Genomic DNA, 22,132 nt, shown 5'->3' on the forward strand with positions numbered 1-22,132 from the left:
TGTGTCAGTAGCAATTGTTTAGAGCAGGTGAATTAAGCTCGATTCTGCCTGACAGGTCTCTTTTCTGGGTGATACAGTGAGTCACTCAGGACCAGATGGAAGGTGATAAAAACAATCAGTCCCTGGAATGAGATTTCTCTGGCAAGTTAGACCTTTGAAGGATGCATAGGTTTCTGTAAGTCAAAGTGACACCTGAACCACTAAAACGATGTTGACAGTGAATCTCCTTTTGAGAAATGGTGTGAAAAAACTCCCATTATTCAGACAACACAGCAAAATGCCTTTCTAGACAGCTCGGGAGGATGAGGTGTCTAAGCACAATTACTTCCAGCATATTGGAAAGCCTGCTCCCTCATCTCTTGTGAAAACAGAACAATGTTTCACCACCTCTTGTTTTTGTGCAATAGCAGGAGAGGAGGAATCATGCCTCCTGGTTGAGTTTGATTCCCTGGTTCATCGTGAGGCTGCCTCTAAGGAGGGGCATGTAAGCCAGGCCCTTCCCACCACTGTCTACGATAGGGGGCGGTTCTGTCTGCATGGTGACAGGCTTCACCTTGGGTTCTTCTCACCTCTTCTTCAATTCTTCTGGTGGACACCCCTGGGAAAGGTACCCCTGTTTCTGTTAATCATTATAATCTAAATGAAAAAGTATAAATGGAAAAAAAAAAAGGTCATGCACACATGCACACAGTCACACACACAAAGGAAAACATTGCAAATAGAGCCACAGCATGTTCACAGATGTTATCACAAATGGATGGGATAAGAGAGTGATTGTGTGTGTGTCTGTGTGTGTGTGTGCTTTTCTGAAGTTTTCTAAGTGGTAATAATAAGTGCCCTTTGTTTTAAGGAATCCAAGTTGGTCCTTTCTTGTCTGCATATTGCTAGGCCACTGAAGACTTCGGATTCATCATGGCCCAGTGACTCCAGAAAGTGAGGCATAAAAATCTCCACGCCCACTCTGGCTTGCTGGCATTTCCCTGGCCTGTGTACCTGTTTCAAGCAGAGCTCTGTGCATCTGGGTCACCACACCCAAAGTATGATGCAGGTCTCCTTCGGGATGCTTAGCAGTAGGAAGGGCTGTAAGGCAGCAGCTGCCCCACAGATGGAGGCAGTTGAATGATTCAGCCCCCATCTGGGCCAAAGTTGTCCTCGCTCCTCTTCCTCAGAGATCCAGACTGCTGTGCCTCCCAGTGTTTCTTAGATGGGAATTTATGAACACAATGTCTAGTTGGTGGTGCCTTTTAGTTTTCACATCACATGGGGCCAGGAGGCTGGACAGTTTTCTAGCAATTCAAGAGTCCTACAGCTTCTGCAGGAGTGTGTTTCCAGCACTCTGAAGATCATGTGTGAGAATAGGTTCTCTTTCCCTGCCTCAGGTGGAGACAGACACCTCCTACTCCCTCTTCCCAACCTCCTCTAACTCATTGTCACAATGGGTTCCACAGATGACAGATCTGTCTTACCAGACTGGAGTTGGGAGGTGGGCAGGAGGTTATTGGCGAGGGGAGCCCTCTGGCCATCATTCTTCTCTGTCCAGGCCACCCTGAAGGAAGGAACTGGGGAGGGTGGCCTGTCCTCCTGAGGCTTGGGAGGTCTTTGACACATGCTCAGTAATGCCTTTAGCTCAATCCTGAAATTCTCATTCAGCCAGCAGTATATGAAGGGGTTATAGCACGTGCTGCTCATGGCAAACCAGTGGAAGGCAAAGTAGAGGGCATTGTTGGTGCGGATGACTTTGCTGGACAGGAGGAGGACGTAGCAGTTGAGGGGGAACCAGCAGAGGGCAAAGAGGACCACCACCAGCATCAACATTTTGATAGTCTTCTTCTTTTTGCGCCGCAGGGCAAGGTACTGCTCCGTGGTTACATCGCCAATCATATTACACAGCCACAGTTTCTTGGCCACACGAGCGTAGGCCACAGAGATGATGAGGAGGGGCAGGATGTAGAGCAGGATGAAGGTGGCCAAATCCAGGTACTTCCAGAAAAGGTCAGCTGGCTCAGGGAAGTCTGGCAGGCAGAGGGAGCGCACAATGTCCTCACTGGGGGCAGGAAGTGGGGAGGGGGACAGAGGTAACAGAAAGGAGATATTATGGAAATATATCTGGAATATATGTGGAAAGTCTTCATCCCAAGAAGCACTGGCCTCTCCTTCCACTGGGCTCCTGGTACATCCATCTAATATAGCACTTTTGATGTTGTAGCCTAATTATCTGATTACATTTCTGCCTTCCCTACTAGGCTGGGAATTGCATAGAGGTAAAGGATACACCTGAATTTCTCTGTGTTCTCTTAATCTTGTACAATTCCTAGCCCATAGTAGAGACCCAATAAATATTTCTTGAATAAATGAATGAAATGCTCATGTTCCCAGATTGAAAAGTAACTCATCCTTGAGGAAATCCTAGAATTTCCTATTGTACTACTTCCCCATTTTAAAGGGAAAACTAAGGCATGAAGAAAAGAAATGATGGGTCTTGAGCATATGAGTGGAGCCTGAACTAACATCTCTTCAGCCGTTCATAGAACAAGTATTTATTTTATATGGAATGTACCCCAGTCCTCTTCAGCCTTTCTAGGAATATCCATGTGGCTTGGTGCTCTAGTTCTATGTGCTGGTGGTCATCACTAACAAAAGAGAGAGGAAACTTCCTTTGCTTTTGTTAGGAGGAAATAAAAATAAGTCCTCTATGTGGAAAGGTAGAAGGGCAGCCTGGATGTTGGAGGCCTGGGCATGTGATTCATTTCAATGTCCTAGAATTCCTGGAGGGGGCCTTTATAAATTAGTTGAAATCCACCTTCTAGGCTTATTTCTCTTGATCTTGCTTTTGTCACCGGAGTGAGTGAGGGGGTGTGTGTGTGTGTGCGTGTGTGTGCGTGCTGCAGGTGGGGTGGAGCATGGCTCCTGTGACAGACACTCCCTGGATCCCTGCAGAGCCCCTTTGCCAGTCTGGAGAACCAACCCCCCAGCAAGAAACAGCTGGCACCTGTGATCTTCTAGGTGCCTAGGACTCCCCTAAGGCCACCCAAGGCCCTTCCCATGATTCAGTACAGCCATAATTGGCTGGGAGTTTCCAGTTTTTCTAGGAAACACCTGTAACAAAAGACTGAGAGATGGAGAAATAGGAAAGCCCAGTTACCTGGCCTCAAGTTGAGGCCAACTCTGCATTTTCAGTCAGCCCCAGAGCCTCCTGTGGGGCAGGGACAGCTTCCCCTGAAATCACACCCTCCCTTAGTCTCTCCCTGGTCCCTGTCCAGCCTCTGCCACTCTCTTTCCCATTGCTCTTGGGAGCACTGTCTCAATTAGCCACTTGCAGGTGTACCTGCCATTAAGGCAAAACCTCTCTCTAAGGAAGCTCATCTAACACAACAAATGAAGCCTGGCAGGGTGGCTCATGCCTGTAATCCCAGCACTTTGTGAGGCCAAGACAGGCGGATCACCTGAGGTTCAGGAGTTTGAGACCAGTCTGACCAACATGGAGAAACCCTGTCTCTACTAAAAATACAAAATTAGTCAGGCATGGTGGTGCACGCCTATAATCCCAGCTACTCGGGAGGCTGAGGCAGGAGAATCACTTGAACCTGGGAGCCAGAGGTTGAGCTGAGCCAAGATTGTGCCATTGCACTCCAGCCTGGGCAACAAGAGCGAAACTCCATCTCAATAAATAAATAAATAAATAAAAAGCAGGAGTTACAATCCTAATCTCTGATAAAAGAGACTTTAAGCCAACAAATATCAAAAGAGACAAAGAAGGGCATTACATGATGGTAAAGGGATCAATGCAGCAAGAAAAGCTAACTATCCTAAATATATACACACCCAATACAGGAGCACCCAGATTCATAAAGTAAGTTCTTAGAGACCTACAAAGAGACTCAGACTCCCACACAATAATAATGGGAGACTTTAACACCCCACTGCCAATATTAGACAGATCAATGAGACAGAAAATTAACAAGCATATTCAGGACTTTAACTCAGCTCTGGACCAAATGGACCTAATAGACATCTACAGAACTCTCTACCCCAAATCAACAGAATATACATTCTTCTCAGCAGCATATCACACTTATTCCAAATTGACCACATAATTGGAACTAAAACACTCCTCAGCAAAAGCAAAAAATGGAAATAATAACAATCTCTCAGACCGCAGTACAATCAAACTAGAACTCAGGATTAAGAAACTCACTCAAAACCACACAACTACATGGAACTGAACAACCAGCTATGAAATGACTACTGAGTAAATAATGAAATGAAGGTAGAAATAAAGATGCTCTTTGAAACCGATGACAATGAAGACACAACATACCAGAATCTCTGGGACACATTTAAAGCAGTGTGTAGAGGGAAATTTATAGCACTAAATAAATCCCCATAAGAGAAAGCAGGAAAGATCTAAAATTGACACCTTAACATCAAAATTAAAAGAACTCGAGAAGCAACAGCAAAAAAATTCAAAAGCTAGCAGAAGGCGAGAAATAACTAAGATCAGAGTGGAACTGACAGAGATAGAGACACGAAAAACCCTTAAAAAAATCAATGAATCAAGGAGCTGTTTTTTTGAAAAGATCAACAAAATAGATAGACCACTAGCCAGACTAATAAAGAAGAAAAGAGAGGAGAATCAAATAGATTCAAGAAAGAATGATATCGGGGATATCACCACTGATTCCACAGATATACAAACTCCCATCACAGAATACTATAAACACCTCTACACAAATAAACTAGAAAATCTAGAAGAAATGGATAATTCCTGGACACATACACCCTCCCAAGACTAAACCAGGAAGAAGTCAAAACCCATAATAAACCACTAATGAGTTCTGAAATTGAGGCAGTAATTAATAGCCTACCAACCAAAAAAAGTCCAGGACCAGATGGATTTACAGCCAAATTCTACTAGAGGTACAAAGAGGAGCTGGTACCATTCCTTCTGAAACTATTCCAAACAATAGAAAATGAAGGAATCCTCCTTAACTCATTTTATTAGGCCAGCATCATGCTGATACCAAAACCTGGCAGAGACACCACAGAAAAAGAAAATTTCAGGGCAATATCCCTGATAAACATCAATATGAAAATCCTCAATAAAATACTGGCAAACTGAATCCAGCAGAACATCAAAAACCTCATCCACCACGATCAAGTCGGCTTCATCCCTGGAATGTGAGGCTGGTTCAACATATGCAAATCAATAAACATAATGCATCATATAAACAGAACCAATGACAAAAACCACGATTATCTCAATAGATGCAGAACAGGCCTTCAACAAAATTCAGCACCCTTTCATGCTAAAAACTCTCTATAAACTGGGTATCAATGGAATGTATCTCAAAGTAATAAGAACTATATATGACAAACCCACAGCCAATATCATACTGAATGGACAAAAACTGGAAGCATTCCCTTTGAAAACCGGCATAAGACAAGGATGCCCTCTCTCACCACTCCTATTCAATATAGTATTGGAAGTTCTGGCCAGGGCAATCAGGCAGGAGAAAGAAAGAAAGGATATTCAAATAAGAAGAGAGGAAGTCAAACTGTGTCTGTTTGCAGATTGTATATTTAGAAAACCCCATCGTCTCAGCCCAAAATCTCCTTAAGCTGATAAGCAACTTCAGCAAAGTCTCAGGGTACAAAATCAATGTGCAAAAATCACCAGCATTCCTATATACCAATAACAGATAAACAGAGAGCCAAATCATAAGTGAATTCCCATTCACAATTGCTACTAAGAGAATAAAATACCTAGGAATACAACTTACAAGAGATGTGAAGGACCTCTTCAAGGAGAAATACAAACCACTGCTCAACAAAATAAAAGAGGACACAAACAAATGGAAAGACATTCCATGCTCAGGAATAGGAAGAAACAATATCATGAAAATGGCCATACTGCCCAAAGTAATTTATAGATTCAATGGTATCCCCATCAAGCTACCACTAAGTTTCTTCACAGAATTGGAAAAAACTACTTTAAACTTCATATGGAACCAAAACAGAGTCCACATAGCCAAGACAATCTTGGGCAGGAAGAACAAAGCTGGAGGCATCATGCTACCTGACTTCAAACTATACTACAAGGCTACAGTAACCAAAACAGCATGGTCCTGGTACCAAAACAGATATATAGACCAATAGAATAGAACACAGGCCTCAGAAATAACACCACACATCTACAATCATCTGATCTTTGACAAACCTGACACAAACACGCAAGGGGGAAAGATTCTTTATTTAATAAATGTTGTTGGAAACACTGGCTAGCCATATGCAGAAAACTGAAACTGGACCCCTTTTTTTACACCTTATACAAAAATCAACTCAAGATGGATCAAAGCCTTAAACTAAGGCCTAGGATCATAAAAATCCTAGAAGAAAACATGGGCAATACCATTCAGGATGTACGCATGGGCAAAGACTTCGTGTCTAAAACACCAAAAGCAACAGCAACAAAAGCCAAAATTGATAAATGGGATCTAATTAAACTAAAAAGCTTCTGCATAGCAAAAAAACTATCATCAGAGTGAACAGGCAACCTACAGAATGGGAGAAAATTTTTGCAATCTATCTATCTATCTGACAAAGGGCTAATATCCAGGATCTACAAAGAACTTAAACAAATTTATAAGAAAAAAAAACCCGTCAAAAAGTGAGCAAAGGATATGAACAGACACTTCTCAAAAGAAGACATTCATGCAGCCAAGAGACATTTGAAAAAATGCTCGTCATCACTGGTCATCAGATAAATGCAAATCAAAATTGCAATGAGATACCATCTCACGCCAGTTAGAATGGCAATCATTAAAAAGTCAGGAAACAATTGATGCTGAAGAGGATGTGGAGAAATAGGAATGCTTTTACACTGTTGGTGGGAGTGTACATTAGTTCAACCATTGTGGAAGACAGTGTGGTGATTCCTCAAGGATCTAGAACTAGAAATACCATTTGACCCAGCGATCCCATTATTGGGTATGTACCCAAAGGATTATAAATCATTCTACTATAAAGACACATGCACACATATGTTTATTGCAGCACTATTCACAATAGCAAAGACTTGGACCAACCCAAATGTCCGTCAATGATAGACTGGATAAAGAAAACGTGGCACACATACACCATGGAATACTATGCAGCCATAACAAAGGATGAGTTCATGTCCTTTGCAGGGACATGAATGAAGCTGGAAACTATCATTTTCAGCAAACTATGACAAGAACAGAAAATCAAATACCACATATTCTCACTCATAAGTGAGAGCTGAACAATGAGAACACATGGAGAGAGAGGAACATCATACACTGGGGCCTGTCAGGGGGTGGGAACTGGGGGAGGGACAACATTAGGAGAAATACCTAATGTAGGTGACGGGTTGATTGGTGCAGCAAACCACCAGGGCATGTGTATACTTACGTAACAAAACTGCATGTTCTGTACATGCATCCCATAATTTAAAGTATAATAAAAAAATTTAAACCAAAAGACAAACCAGTGACCAACAACAACAACAATAATAAATGATAAAAATCACTCTAAGAGGCTGGGCGCAGTGGCTCATGCCTGTAATCTTAGCACTTTGGGATCCCAAGGTAGGCGGATAACCTGAGGTCCGAATTTCGAGACCAGCCTGGCCAACATGGTGAAACCCCGTCTCTACTAAAAATACAAAAAATTAGCCAGGCATGGTGGTGTGTGCCTGTAATTCCAGCTACTTGGGAAGCTGAGGCAGGAGAATTGCTTGAACCCAGGTAGCGGAGGTTACAGTGATCTGAGATCCTGCTATTACACTCCTGTCTGGGCAACAGAATGAGGCTTTGTCTCAAAAAACAAAAAAAAAGTCACTCTAAGATCATTCATTCATTCAGTAAATACATACCAAGAGCTTGTTATGTGGAGACAGTAAGCTAAGCGTGGGGATCACCGAGATAACAAAGAAACAGGGCCAGTTCTTCCCAAATTGACACTGCAGCAGGGAGATCACCTAATGAACCAGTTGAAGTTTTTAAAAAACTGTGTGTTGAAAGAAAGACATTCTCATTCAGTAGAGCAAAAGATAAATATGTACAGGAGGTGGAGGAGATAGAGAAGCCTTCCTCAGGCTCAGAATTGCATGCAGGTTTTGTTTGTAGATAGTGTGAGCGGTTTACACCTTGCTCCTTTTCAACAAGGCCTTAGTGATTAGGATCTCAGGCTGTGAGTACAGCACCCTGGTGACAGATGCTGATAATTATTGCTTTGTCCTTGCAGAGAACCCGTAAAGAGAATAAGTGAGAAGCTAAAGAAGAGAGAAAGCAGACAAAACGTAGAGGACAGGCATGGACCAAGAGGTAACAGGATGGGAGCGAGCCAGAGAAAGACTCAGTGAGGCAGGTACTAGTTACTCAGAGAGTTGTGAGCTCCTGGGGGCCTCAGGTATCCCTTGGTCGAGCCTGACTCGGGAGAAGACGCGAATCACCAGGCATATCCCTGCGAATTCATCTCACCTGTATTTGAAGGTAAATAATTTCTGGCAGATAGCATGTGGGAGTGAAAAGAATGTAGCCATGGTCCAGATGACAGCGATGTAGATGACACCCTTTGTGATTGAGATCCGGGGTTTCAAGGGGTGCATAATGACCTGGAAAACAAGCAAACCTCATCATTAACTGAAGACATTTTGAAACAAATCAGAAATCTGGGCCAGGTGCAGGAGGAGCTCACGCCTGTAATCCCAGCACTTTGGGAGGCTGACGCAGAAGAATCACTTGAGTCCAGGAGTTCTAGACAAGACTGGGCAACATAGTGAGACCCTGCCTCTATATATTTTTAAAAAATGAAAATACATAAATAAATAAAAAGAAATCTGGAGGCACAGCTCACTTGCCACATAAGGCAGGCCCTACTGATAAAGCCAAGCACCCCTTATGTTCATTATTGAGCCCCTGAGCTACACCAGGTAGCTGCTGGGGGAGAGGAGGCCCAGCCATGTCCCACCCAACAGCCCACCTCCAGAGGAGGAAAGAAAGGGTCATCTGGATTCAGAGACCGGGGCAGGTCATCTGCCTCTTGCTGATCATACTCAGGCTGAACCAGGGTCCAGTGAAAGGACTGGGGAGGGGTTCAGGAGGAAGGCTGCTCACACGGCATCACAGGGAGGCTGGGAGAGGAGCAAGCCCATGGTCAGCTCCTATCTCCTCGGGACTTGAGCTCATCTTCCCATGATTCTAGACCCCTTAGGTTATAATGGACTCTGAGAGGGTCTGACAGACAGGAAGAGACCGTTCTCATCACTCATCCTGGGAAGCTACATGGGCACTGCTTATGTGGGAACTCCCAACATGTTTATGAAAGCCATTACTAAAATTGCACCAGGGCCCAGCTCTCACACACCCATAATAAACTCAGTGTTGCAGGCTTCAGGCTGAAATGCATCTTGGAGTTGCTACTGTATATCAATCAATTCTCCTAAAAGGTTTAAATAAAGACTTAAGGATTTAAAAACATCCTCATTTTCAGATGAGAACGTTATTTTTTGAAAAAGGCATTTGGGATGAGTTAGTCCAGGGTTAGGGGGAAGAGGTCAGGAAGAGGTGCCACCACCTCTAGATGTCATCCCAGAACACACTGGACATTCTGGCTGTGTCCTGAACTTTTTTTTATTCCTCCCAATGTTTTCAAGGTTTTATGGGAGGAAGCAATGAGGCTTCAGAAGCTGACAGCACATCTCCGTTCTGGATTCAGCCATCTCTGCCCCTCACACTCTTGTGTTCAGATTGCTGAAGGGAGTGGCGGCCTGGGGCAGAGGCTCCAAGCACTTCTCAAAGACTCCGTTGACCTTGGGATCAGAGCCCCTTGTTGGGGTATATGTTGCAGTAACATGGTCAACATGAGCAAGGCTTTGCCGCTATTCCCCAGACCCACTCCTAGCCCATGGTCAATGCTCGGTTGCGTTAATCTGGGGTAAAGCATAGGCCAGGTAAAAGCAATCAGAAGTCCTTCTAGTTAAATTAAGGGAGACAGTTAAGAAAAGGCAGGAAATATTTATATGCAAGCTTTTCACATTTTACACTAAAGCATCTGCAACATACATTAAGAGTTGATTGTTACAAAATTATGGCATTTCAGAGATAAAGAGATCTCAAAATTTGACTAGTTCCATTCCTTATCAGATGCAGGAATCTCCTCAAATACCGCCCCATCAAGTTGTCATCCTCACTTTGCTTAAATATGGCTGATGACATGAAACTCATTACCTCCCAGGCAGGTTTGTCTACGTTTAGACACTTCTACAAGAGAATTCTTCCCACATTGGACTGACTGTATCTTTGAAACTGCATCTTTGAAGCCTCCTATCCCGTGGTCCTTGTCGCATCTCATGGTGCTACTCAGAATAAATCTCATCTTTCTGTGTCTGGTGGCCCTCATAATACTGGCCTTGTAGATTCCTTTGAGTCTTCTCAGAATGGCATGGTCTAGTGACTGGAACATGGGCTTGGAGCCAGAGAGACCTCAATCCTAATCCTAGCTTCACCATTCATAGGCACATGATCTTGGAAAAGCTACATATGCACTTTACTGAGCCTCCATTCTATAATTCAGCATAGGTCTAAGCATACAACATGAGTTCATTGAGTAAGCATGGAAAAGGCGCTTGGCATGAAGCTGTCCTACTTAGATGTCCTGGTCAGTTCCTTTCACCATATACACCTATGAGCTTCCCATGGGAGCAGAACTGTTAGAATACCTTCCTGACCCAGGGCTACCATGCTCCACTGCAATGCCTGCTTCTGCCACCTGGACATCCTGGCTTGTTTTCCGCCTGAATAGCCTGAATTGGTAAATATTCATCTCTCACTCTGAAGCCTCGTCTCTGACCCGCAATTACTCCTCTCCTTTAATCTGTGATTTTCCGGATTTGCTTTTCTATCCTCAAAACAAGCTCACTAATTTCTGAGACAGAAAATGCTAGCAATGGCCGGGCACGGTGGCTCACGCCTGTAATCCCAGCACTTTGGGAGGCCGAGGTGGGTGTATTACCTGAGGTCAGGAATTCAAGACCAGCCTGGCCAATATGGCAAAACCCCATCTCTACTAAAAGTACGAAAATTAGCCGGGCATGGTGGCAGGCGCCTCTAATCCCAGCTATTCAGGAGGCTGAGGCAGGAGAATTCCTTGAACTCAGGAGGCAGAGGTTGAGTCAAGATGGTGCCACTGCACTCCAGCCTGAGCGACAAGAGTGAGACTCTGTCTCAAAAAAAAAAAGAAAAGAAAAGAAAAAGAAAAAAGAAAATGCCAGCAATGAGTATTCATTGGATCAACAAACTAAGAATAACTTTCTGTGATAATTAGGACAAAGGGTTTAATATCACTAATGTATGTGTTCATGTTGATCAATAAGAAGAGAAACACACTCATTGAAAACTGGGCTAAAATGCTGTCTTCAGAGCCCCTGCAACTTCTAGGAAAGGGAAGCAAGACAGGGAAGAGCAGAGCATTAGGGGTAGGTGCCCTCACCTGGTGGCGGTCCACCGCAATGGCTGTCAGCGTCAGTGCTGAGACGTGCAGGGAGCAGTACTGGGCAAAGCGGCTGACATGGCACATACCCTTCCCAAATATCCATGTGCTGTTCACAAAGCGAACCTGGAGATGAGCCCAAAGATGTTAGGAGACAGACAGGCCTTGACTTTGACACCCATCCCTAGAGGTCTCTGAGGAGCATGCCCTTAGGAGGATTCCTCCAGCTTCTCCCTTCTTTCTGTCTATGATACTGAATTGTGGAGTAAACATGATTTTCTCCAGCACAACTCATTTTCATTCATTCAATTCAGCAAACCCTGATCATACTTCTGGGCCAGGCTCCGTTAGGTGCCAGGAGAGCTTGGGAAGGATGTGGGCTTTGGAGTTGGACTTCCCACCTCTAACAGTTTCTTACTGTGAGGGCTTGGGCAAGATAGGTAACCTCTCTGAATCTGTTTCCTCATTTGCAAAAAAAAAAAAAAAGCCATCAAAAATCTCTTCCTTATAGGCTTAGTATAAGGTTTAAATTTTTTAAATGTCTGTAAAGGGCAAAACACAATGTCTGGCAGATTGTTCAGCTATTATTAGAAGTAAACAGTAGCTATTTTTATGTGCAATAACAAAATTCACTCTTGGTCCACACAAGTTCAATCTAGTAGGGGAGACACATCTGAATTGTCACAACACAGCATGTAGGCTGTGCTGGCAAATCTTGGTTAAACTGGCCTTTCAGGTCATCATCTGGGGTGGAGACCCAGGGACCTGGAGAGGTGTTGACAGGTGTGGGGAGAGAAGACAAGCTCTCAAAACCATGTAGGGCCCTAGAAGCAGGCCCGGTCCTTATCCCACATCACCCAGCACTATTTACTCATTCGATTAGTACTTGAGCAGCTCCTGTGAGTAACATCCCACGCCTGAGAGAGATTGAGCATTGATTCTGATTAAGGAGTTTGCAGCCAGGGCAGAGGAGGGTCAACTCAAGTGCAAGACAGAAAGTAATCAATGCTTTGTAGAGACCCAGACAAAGGGCAATGGGGCCACCAGACAGGGATGGGAGTGGGCAGAGGCACAGAGGCATAGAAATAGGGCAAGTTGGCCCAAGAGAAGGAGTATAATGTAGTGACTTACAGCAGAGTGTTTGCCACTGATCACTGTGACCTTGGGCAAGGCCCTCTGAGCCCCACTTTCCTCATCTGTAAAATGGGCTAACCCTTTTCACATGGTTGTTACATCAATCAAAATTGATAACACATGTAAAGTAGGTACAACAGTGCCTAGTACATTAATGCTATCAACTGCCATTATTACAATATATGAGACATTTGAACTGAGGAAGGATTCGTGCACATGGAGATGAGGACAAAAGGCATTGGCACTGGATCAGAAATCCCAGTACCTGTTTGGGGAATAAGGAATGGATTGGTTTATCTGGAGTGTGTAAATGAGAGTCATGACAAGTCTGGCCAGATCTTGAAACTAGGACAACAGACCAGGGATGTTACTTTCTTTGAGGAGGGCAGGGAGGAGCCATTGAGGATTTTGAGCAGTTCAGTAACATTATAGAGCTAGAAATCTTCAGCTATTCCTACTTCCCACCCCCACACTGCAATTACCAAATCCAACCAGTTCTACCTCTCACTGGTTTTCAAAACTGTTCCCTCTTCTTCAGTCCCAAGTCCATGGGCCTTGTGGGGTACCCCATTATCTCTCCCTTGGACTATTATAGCCTCTGAACAGCTTTCCCAGTTCTCCAGGTTTGTCACCTTGGAATTCAGCCTTCATACTCCTGACAGCATTTCTGCTAACCACAATCATATTATTGTCTCCCTTCTGCTTGGAATCATCCTGGCTCTCAGGACAGAGTATCCAGGCCCCTTCACAACCTGGTCCCACCTTTCTTTCTGGCCACCTCGGCTTCTGCCTCCTCTGCCCACTCCTCCACTGTGCTTCCTGCTGCTCTAGCTTCATTGAGCCACTCAGTGTTCCCACAACACACCATGAACTTTGATGCTTCAATGCCTTTGTTCTCCCTGGTCCCTCTGTCTGTACTAAGTGTTCATCTCGACCTGGAAAATTCCTATTCAGCCAGGTCCTGTTGAAATGTCACATTCTTTGCAGTCTCCTTTGACCCTCTCGTGGGACTCTGATGGGTCAGAATGAAAGACTCCCTCCTCCAGGCTCCACTACATCCTGTGTGCATCTATCTCTACCGACCAGGGGAACTGTAAGTAATTGTCTGCTTTTCTCTCCATTATCAGAGCTGGGCTTCATGCTGACTGCAGTAGATGAAGTGGATAGGAAGGGAGACCAGGGAAGAAGGATATTGTTGCCAATCAGCCAAAGGCAGGGATGCCTTTCCCAGTGGGGGAGCCTGAGCTGAGTAGGCCCGAGGGGTTGGAAGCCCCTCCCCATAACCTTCTCCCTTTCCTACCTACCAGCACCTTATAAGCTGTAATCCAAGTTTGGATTGGGGCAGTTTGATGGGTCAGGTTCAAGACTAAGCTGCTTTGGCTCATACTGGAGGGGGTGCTGGGTTCTGAGGACCTTGACATCCTGTAGATCTCTTGCAGGAGATCCTCTGGGGCGGGTATTGCCAGCTGTCAGGTGTAGCCTGCCCTTGAGTCTGTGGCCTCCCTACCCCTTCTTGTGTCTGCTGCAGATCCAGCCCTGCATCCTGGCTCTGGGCAGCAGCAAAAAAGGCCATGTTCTGTGGCTTCCCAGTGCCCAACCTGGGTAGCCCAGCCCAACCACACCATTGTAGGTTCTCAGGTCAGAAACCAAGGAAGGGGCAAGTGGTGGCAGGGATGCTGTTGTCTTGTGCTATGAGACACCCAAGGAGGAGGGGAGTATTTGAAAGGCGGCTTATCCTTGGGTAATGCCCAGGGGATACTGAGCAGCCATCAATACGTTAGATGTAGGCTGACAGGAGATCAGAACAGGGTTTGGAGTAGCAGAAGCTAAACATGGTCCAAGAGTGTTCTTCACTCCCAGCTGGCTGGCTTAGCAGACCGACCTCTGGATTTGAGTTAGGGGATGGAATTCTCATCCTGGATCTGCCAACTACTGGCCAGGTGGCTTTGGACAAGGGATTGAACCTCTCTGTGCCCTAGTTTTCTCATCTGCAAAATGTGAGTAATATTCTAATAAGTGAGGATGAAAAAGAGAATGTGAGGGCACTTTTTCAATATAAGATTTGGAAGGATGTTCACACAGGTGATGGACTTGTGCGGGTTCCTCCTGTGTTTCTTTGCTTGTCTGTGATATCTGGTTGTGTGTGTACGAGAGATAGCAGGAAGAGAGACAGAGAGAGATTAATAGATACTGTTTTAGTAATCACTCAAATAACAGTTATTCCATAAAATGAAAAAATATAACACCCTAGAGAAACATGCAGTATAACTGTCACTATGGTTGCTCAGTCATCGCCCTTGCAGTCCCAAAGCATCCATGAGAGCCACACTCCCTGGTCACAGCGGGACACCACCAGTGCTAAGTAGCCAGGGCTTGGGGGAGGAATCCCATCAGCTGCAATGTGCAAATGCCCCCAGCCTGCCTGATCTCTGCAGCCCAAGCCCACTCCCCTCATTTCTTCCTCAACACAGACCTCAAACACAGCCTCATGATCAACCCACAGAAGGGAAATGCACTTTAAATAAGTGGTCTGGGAAAATGCACTTAATGTTCCATTAAAAATTAGCAATTGTTTGATATTTCAGTTGTAGCACAAAGCAGCATCCCATGGGTATGGGTGGGCACTGAATAGGCTGCACTTCAGAGGGAGGGGACCTGATCATCGCTGCTGACATTTCAGGGGCATTGATTTACTGCTCAATTATCAAGCAAGCCCAGACCCAGTGAGATTAAACAGGAAATGGTCGTTCATTTCCAGCTGGCTGCAGACACTCAAACTATTGACCCAATGCCACCTCTGCAGAAGCTCTGGCTTATAAAGTGATGAGATAGAAAGAAGTGGGGAGGAATCAGAGTGTGGCAGGGGAGAGAGAGGAAGAGAGAAGAGGAGGGGAGAGGAGAGGAGAGGAGGGGAGAGGAGAGGAGAGGAGAGAGTATAGAAAAATAAAATCACAGAGAGACTGACAAGAAGAAAAAGAGATAAGAGGTGAGGAGACAGAGACAGACGAATAGGGAGACAGAAAGAGAGAGAGAGAAAAAGATGAGGACATACAGACAGAGACAGAGAAGAGAGACAGGAAGACTTCAGAAAGAGAGACAGAGACTGAAAGAAAGACTAAGAAAAACAGAGGAGAGAGTCAAGAACCGAGATGACAGAGGAGAGAGAAAAGAGACTAGGACAGGAAGACAGAGGCAGAGGAGAAATGAGGAGGAAGAGAGACGTGGAGAGAGACGTGGAGAGAGAAGTGGGGACCCACAGAGAGACACAGAACGGCAGAGGGAGGCCGGAGAATTGAGATAGGAGAGGGAGATGGAGAAGGTGGGGCGGCAGGCAGCGGGCCCCTTACCAAAGTGAAGGGGGTGTTGAGCAGCGTGATCATTATGTCGGCAACTGCCAGGTTGACGATGAAGAGGCTGGTGGCCGAGTGCATTCGCTGGTTCTTAAAGATGACATGACAGACCAGGACGTTGCCAAAGAGTGAGAAGACAATGATGAAGGAGTAAGCCACGATGAGCAGGGCTTTCACCGTGGGGTTCTGGGACTCGGCGCCGTAGCGCCTCCTGCCCACAAAGTTCTGCCAGTCGGAGAAGGTGTAGTTGTTCCAGGAGAAGAAGTGCGAGGCATTGGGCACGACCAGGGCCGCCTCCAGGCTCTGCTCGTCGGCCTGGCCCTCGTGGGGCTCGGTGGCTCGCACCAAGGGGAAGAGACAGAGCAGCAAGAGGTGAGGGACCATGTTGCAGGAGCCACCCCCTCCCTTGGGAGCCTGCGGGTCGGGCGTCCACTCTCGCCAGGCTCGGGGCGCGCAGCCGGGGTGCGGGGCGCAGAGCGTGCAAGGCGGTCCCGAGGAGCCAGGTACGGACCCGCGGAGCACCGCGCAGCCCGCCACCAGCCCGCGGTCGGCACTCCAGCTCCGGGTTTGTTGGAGCACTTTTATATCTCTGCTCCCACCAGGCTGCTAGGGAGCGCCTCTGCCTATTGGGCAGCGCGGCGTCTCTCCCGGCGACGGTGACGCGCTCCAGTTCTGACAAGCCTGGCTCCCCCCACCCTGCCGGTGGCGCCGTTGCTACCCCCACACCCAGCCGTTCCCACTCCCGCCCGTAACTCCTCCGACAGGGCTTCGCTTTGGGGGCTCCTTCCCCAGCGCGTGCACGCTCGCGTGGTGTCGGCTTAGCCTCTTGTAAAGGAAGCAGACAGGCGGGCGGGAGGAAGCCCACAGGGGCATTTGGGATGATGAGGGAGCATGCTGGCAAAGCCGGGTCAGTAACAAGGATATATTCCATTTGTTTCCACTTAAGCCTTAGCTTTGGCACAGTTTCAATATCGAAGTGGATGGCTGCGTCCCGGCGGTCCCAGGAAAAAGACAAACCAAAAATTAGAGACTATAAGGATTCTCCAAGTCCCCCCAGATATCAGCGGTGCTGGAGGGCTTATTAAAGGTTTACGGTTTGACAGTCCCCAGGAATGCAATCTGGGGAGCTTTGTTTTTCAAGGAAACTCTTCAAAGCAGTTCTGATGGCATCATAGAAGCGAAGGAAAAGAGTTTAGCTATGTGCTCACCTCTTGGGTAATAGTTTTTCTGCCATGGAAGTCCGTGAAGCTGTATCTTTATAGGGGTATTACGAGCCATGCTGTTTTTCATTCCCCACCTAGTTCTCCAGGAAACCTTGCTATCATGCTCACCTGTTTTCACTTCCACTGTGAAAACTCTCCCAGTCACTGGGTCCTCTGCCACCCACATGCCTGTGGTAAAGACCATGGGCTCTGTAATTAGGGTTGAATCCCAGCTTTGTCACTTCCTAGCTGTGAAATCTTGAGCAAGCCATTTAACATTTTTGGTCTTGGTTAAAAGGCTTTCTTTTCCCAAATGTGAGGTTTTCAGAGACCCCTGTATACATCTCTCACTGCATTGCCTTCTCATGCAAGAGATGCAATATGTGGTTGACTACTTGTAACCACCCCTGACCCCCAACAAGAAACACCATGTAGATTGTTTCCATTGTGTCAACGTGCCCTGGGGAGCAGTGTGCTTGGGCTGGGACCCAAACAATGACTCAAACCTAGGTATCACTCTTGTCTCCAGTTTTCCACTTCACTTGTACTCTTCAAGCAACTGTGTCTGGAGGAAAGGATGGCTAGCAGATATCCCTCAATTATACTGAAGGACCTGGCAGGTCTCACAGGATTAAGTGGCTGCAATAGGGAATTATGTGACAGATCCTAGAAGGGACAAGGTGCTAGGCCGATGAAATAATACATCTTTAGCTCCAGGAAATAAACCAAGAGACTGCCTGTAAACACTTAAAGCTTTGGTAGACATGCTGCTCCATCAAGATGACTTGGTATCATCTTGAGAGGGAAGGCTGGAATATGATGGTCATTTAGAAAACAGAATCCTAGTCAATCGAACTGTGCCCAGTGTCAAGAAAGAGTGTATGGATAGAAGAGGAATAGTCAGCGTCAAGCTCAGAGAAAGAAATCAAAGGTAGCCTCTTCCAAGCACTCTCTTCCAAGGACCCCAACAGGTGCTTGCTAGCAGGCATATTTGTAATCTGGGCCACCTAACTAAGGTCTTCACTTTGATTCCCTTCTCATCATGCCCACCTTGTAAGTGTGAGGGCATTTACACCAGAAGCCTGAAACTTTCTCTCTGAAAGAGGTGAGGTGTTTTAGTGCTTCTTAGCTTTCCCCAAAAGCATCTCCTGAGCCAAATACTCTAGTGAGAGGGTTCATTTGGGAGATGAAGGCAAACACCAATAGGGAAGTGGAGAAGTGTGACAAGAAAGGGAAAGAAACCAATAAAGAGTGTTGTCAAGCCAGCAACCACGGTGGGTGACAAGCTGAAGTCTGCTGGGAAGCCAGTGTAAGGTGTACACATCAGCTATCCAAGCCAAGGGGTGACAGAGCTGTGATATCTGTACTCCATCTCCTGTTAGTCACTGGCTGAAGGCTTCTCCCAGGGGTGTGCTCCTTCTCCCAGGATGCTCCTGAATTTCTGGCCTCCCATGTGGATAGTCAAAATGGGCTCCAGAGGCAAAAGGACTCAGGCAAATAAATGCTACTGCTGGCAGTTACAAGTTGCACTGGTGTGCTCTGAAGGGTGAGGAGGTCCTGAGAAAATCCAAGGGTAGGCATGAGGTCTGGAATCACTTCCTCTTCCTCTTCCCCAGGCATTCAGCTCTCCACTCAGCCAGGCCTGGGCCTCCTGAGCCCTGCCAAGCCCTCCTCTCAGCCCAGCACCACTGCCCCAAACTTATCCTGAACTTCTGAAGTCACAGTCTTTAATGAAACAAGAATATCCCCCCACCTTACCCCACACGAAGGCTGAGTTATTAAAAGAGGTTCTTTTCTCAGAGGCATTATGGGTACTGTAAATCACTGTTGTTCTTACTAAGTGGTTAAGGGAAGACACAAGCAGCTCTTACAGTGAACCAGCCTCTTGTTTTGTATATTACAAATAAAACCAAGGACACTGAATAGTCAGTTTGTGCCAAATAGTAAGTATATTCCTAGATCTCTAATAATAGTCACACATAGTAAACAGCAAAGAGCAGAGGGTTTCACTCTCTCAAATGTACTTGAAACAACAACAAAAATAAAACACTTCACACTATTTTAATAAAAATGAGACCAAGAATTATAGAATATAGTAGTCCCCCCTTATTCATGGAGTAAACATTCCAAGATTCCCAGTGGATGCCCAAAACTGTGGATAGTACCAAACCATATACAGGCTACACATGAATTTCTTTTTCCCTCTTCACAATTTCATGGATAGAAGATTAATTCTTATTACAGATCTTAGCAGCCTTGGCTTACGATTTTCCCCCCCTTCCTTATTAAATCAAGAACTTTCAGCTTTTCACATAAAGGAAGTATTTTACAGCTTCTAGCTGGCATATGCTAATTGCCAACATTGCTACTCTTGCAGCTTTGGGGCTATTATAAGTAAAATAAAGGTTAGTTGAACACAAGCACTGCAACACCTTTACGGGAGCTCTGACAACTGAGGTGGCTACTGAGTGACTGAGGAGCAGGTACTGCATGGATATGCTAAACAAAGGGAGGATTCACATCCTGAGTGGACAGAGTAGGGTGGTGCGAGATGTCTTCAGAAACTGGAAAACGAAACCTTGGATAAAGTGAGACTACTGTAACATCACAGAGGCCTAAGAAAGAGGTTTTGAGAGCCTCACCACATCAATATTCCTGACACTGCAAACAATGCCCTTTTAATTCCAATATTATTCTCTGAAAAGGCCCTACTTGAGTTAAAAACTCATCACACTCACAGTTCCTTAGGGTACTAATCACAGTGGCAGAAGCGAACAAACAGCAGTTCAACACAGTGCCAGGCACATGACAGTCACTCCTAGTTTAATTGTACCAGTTGTATGTCATCATACTTGAATTACAAATGAACCAAGTAAGCCTCAAATACCAAGTACAGCTGAAGATATGCTCAAATGCAATAAAAATGCAAAGTGTGTAGGCAGGCTAAGCCAGGAATTGCTTTCCAAGTTCCAGCACACTGAGCCATAGAGTAAAAAGGTATATTTAGGGTATGTAAAAAGAAGCACAACCAAGCTCCAACTTCAGTTTGTGGCCCCAAATTAAATTGTAAGTTGCTTGAACTTACTCTGCACTTCTACATAGAAACTTTTCTAAATGGTAGCTAGGGTCTTAAGCCAAATCCAACAACCCATTTAACCCATATATGGACAAATAGTACCACAGGATTGCTAGCTAAAGTTCAGGGCTCCAAGGTGTTATGCTCCATTATCTGCTCCTCTCGAATTAAATGTCCCCCTGGGTGATCTCGGCCACCTTCACTGGTTTAACCATCCATTAGTCACCAATGACTCCAAGATCTGTACCTCACTTACCACCTGTTAAAAGCTCCAAATCTGTATTATGTAACATTTCACTGTTGATTAGACATTTTGACCTGGAATACCCGCCCATTCAGCAAGCTCCAAACTCAATTCATTATATCCTGCTCTTCCCTCACATTCTTGTACTTGCTCTTTTTCCTGTTCACTTGTTCACCATGGTTAGAATCTTGTGGTCATCTCCCACATCACCAATTACATGACACTGTGTATTTGAGGAGGCTGTTTCTCTGCCTACAGTCATCCTCTCCACCACCTTCGAGCCAGAAAAACTCCATATTCAAGACCCAGCTGAAATGTTATCTCCTCTCTGAAGACTGACTCCCTTGACTGCCACAACCCCAGAACAAGCAAAGTTAATGTTCCCAAATCTGCTCTTTTAAAAGTGCTCCCATAACAGATGATTCATTCTCTGATACTGTACTTTCCTTGTTGGGGTCTCATGATTTGCTACACGTGTATTTCCTATGAAATTGTCAGCATTACCAGGCCAGGAGCTACTGTCTTCCTAATGTTGTCTCCTACAGCCTAGTACACTAAGACAGGGAAAACTGGCAGTACTGAGGTTGAGATACTGGCTCTGGAATCAGAAAACCCAGGAGGCAGGTCTTTCTCTCTCTAAATACTCTATCTGTCCAGTAAGTTCCTGGGACATATCTAATTTAATTATTTTTTTATTTTTCCAAAAGCTATTGGGGCACAGGTGGTATTTGGTTACATGAGTAAGTTCTTTAGTGGTGATTTGTGAGATTTTGGTGCACCCATCACCTGAGCAGTATACACCTCACCATACTTGTAGTCTTTTATCCCTCACCCCCTGCCACTCTTCCCCCCAAGTTCCCAAAGTCCATTGTATCATTCTTATGCCTTTGCATCCTCATAGCTTAGCTCCCACATATCAGTGAGAACATACGCTGTTTGGTTTTCCATTCCTGAGTTACTTCACTTAGAATAATAGTCTCCAATCTCATCCAGGTCACTGTAAATGCTCTTAATTCATTCCTTTTTATGGCTGAGTGGTATTTCATTGTATACATATACACCACAGCTTCTTTATTCACTTGTTGATTGATGGGCATTTGGGTTGGTTCCACGATTTCACAATTGTGAATTGTGCTGCTATAAATATGCATGTGCAACTATCTTTTTCGAATAATGACTTCTTTTCCTCTGGGTAGATACTCAGTAGTGGAATTGCTGGATCAAACAGTAGTTCTATTTTTAGTTCTTTAAGGAATCTCCACACTGTTTTCCATAGTAGCTGTATTAGTTTACATTCCCACCAGCAGTGTAGAAGTGTTCCCTGATCACTGCATCCATGCCAACATCTACTGTTTTTTGATTTTTTGATTATGGCCATTCTCGCAGGAGTAACCTGGTATCGCGTTGTGGTTTTGATGCATTTCCCTGATGATTAGCGATGGTGAACATTTTTTTCATATGTTTGTTGGCCATTTGTATATCTTCTTTTGAGAATTGTCCATTCAGGTCCTTAGCCAGCTTTTTGATGGGACTTTTTTTTCTTCTGACATGAGTTGGTTGTAGATTCTGGATATCAGTTCTTTGTCAGATGTATAGATTGTGAAGATTTTCTCCT

The 22,132-nt window shown here is 45.2% G+C and overlaps 1 protein-coding gene across 1 annotated transcript; it reads right to left on the reverse strand.

The window, feature by feature from the left end:
• Nucleotides 1–650: 650 nt before the first annotated feature.
• GPR83 (G protein-coupled receptor 83) lies at nt 651–16,598 on the reverse strand. The gene is made up of 4 exons (XM_011926566.1): nt 15,993–16,598; nt 11,512–11,637; nt 8,502–8,635; nt 651–2,044 (listed from the first exon to the last, which is right to left on the reverse strand). Exons 1-4 carry the CDS (start codon nt 16,377–16,379, stop codon nt 1,420–1,422), a joined length of 1,272 nt encoding a protein of 423 aa, XP_011781956.1. The 5' UTR covers nt 16,380–16,598; the 3' UTR covers nt 651–1,419.
• Nucleotides 16,599–22,132: the final 5,534 nt, after the last annotated feature.

The sequence above is a fragment of the Colobus angolensis genome, unplaced genomic scaffold (genome assembly GCF_000951035.1).
Source record: "Colobus angolensis palliatus isolate OR3802 unplaced genomic scaffold, Cang.pa_1.0 Scaffold7, whole genome shotgun sequence".
In the NCBI taxonomy this organism is placed as follows: domain Eukaryota; kingdom Metazoa; phylum Chordata; class Mammalia; order Primates; family Cercopithecidae; genus Colobus; species Colobus angolensis.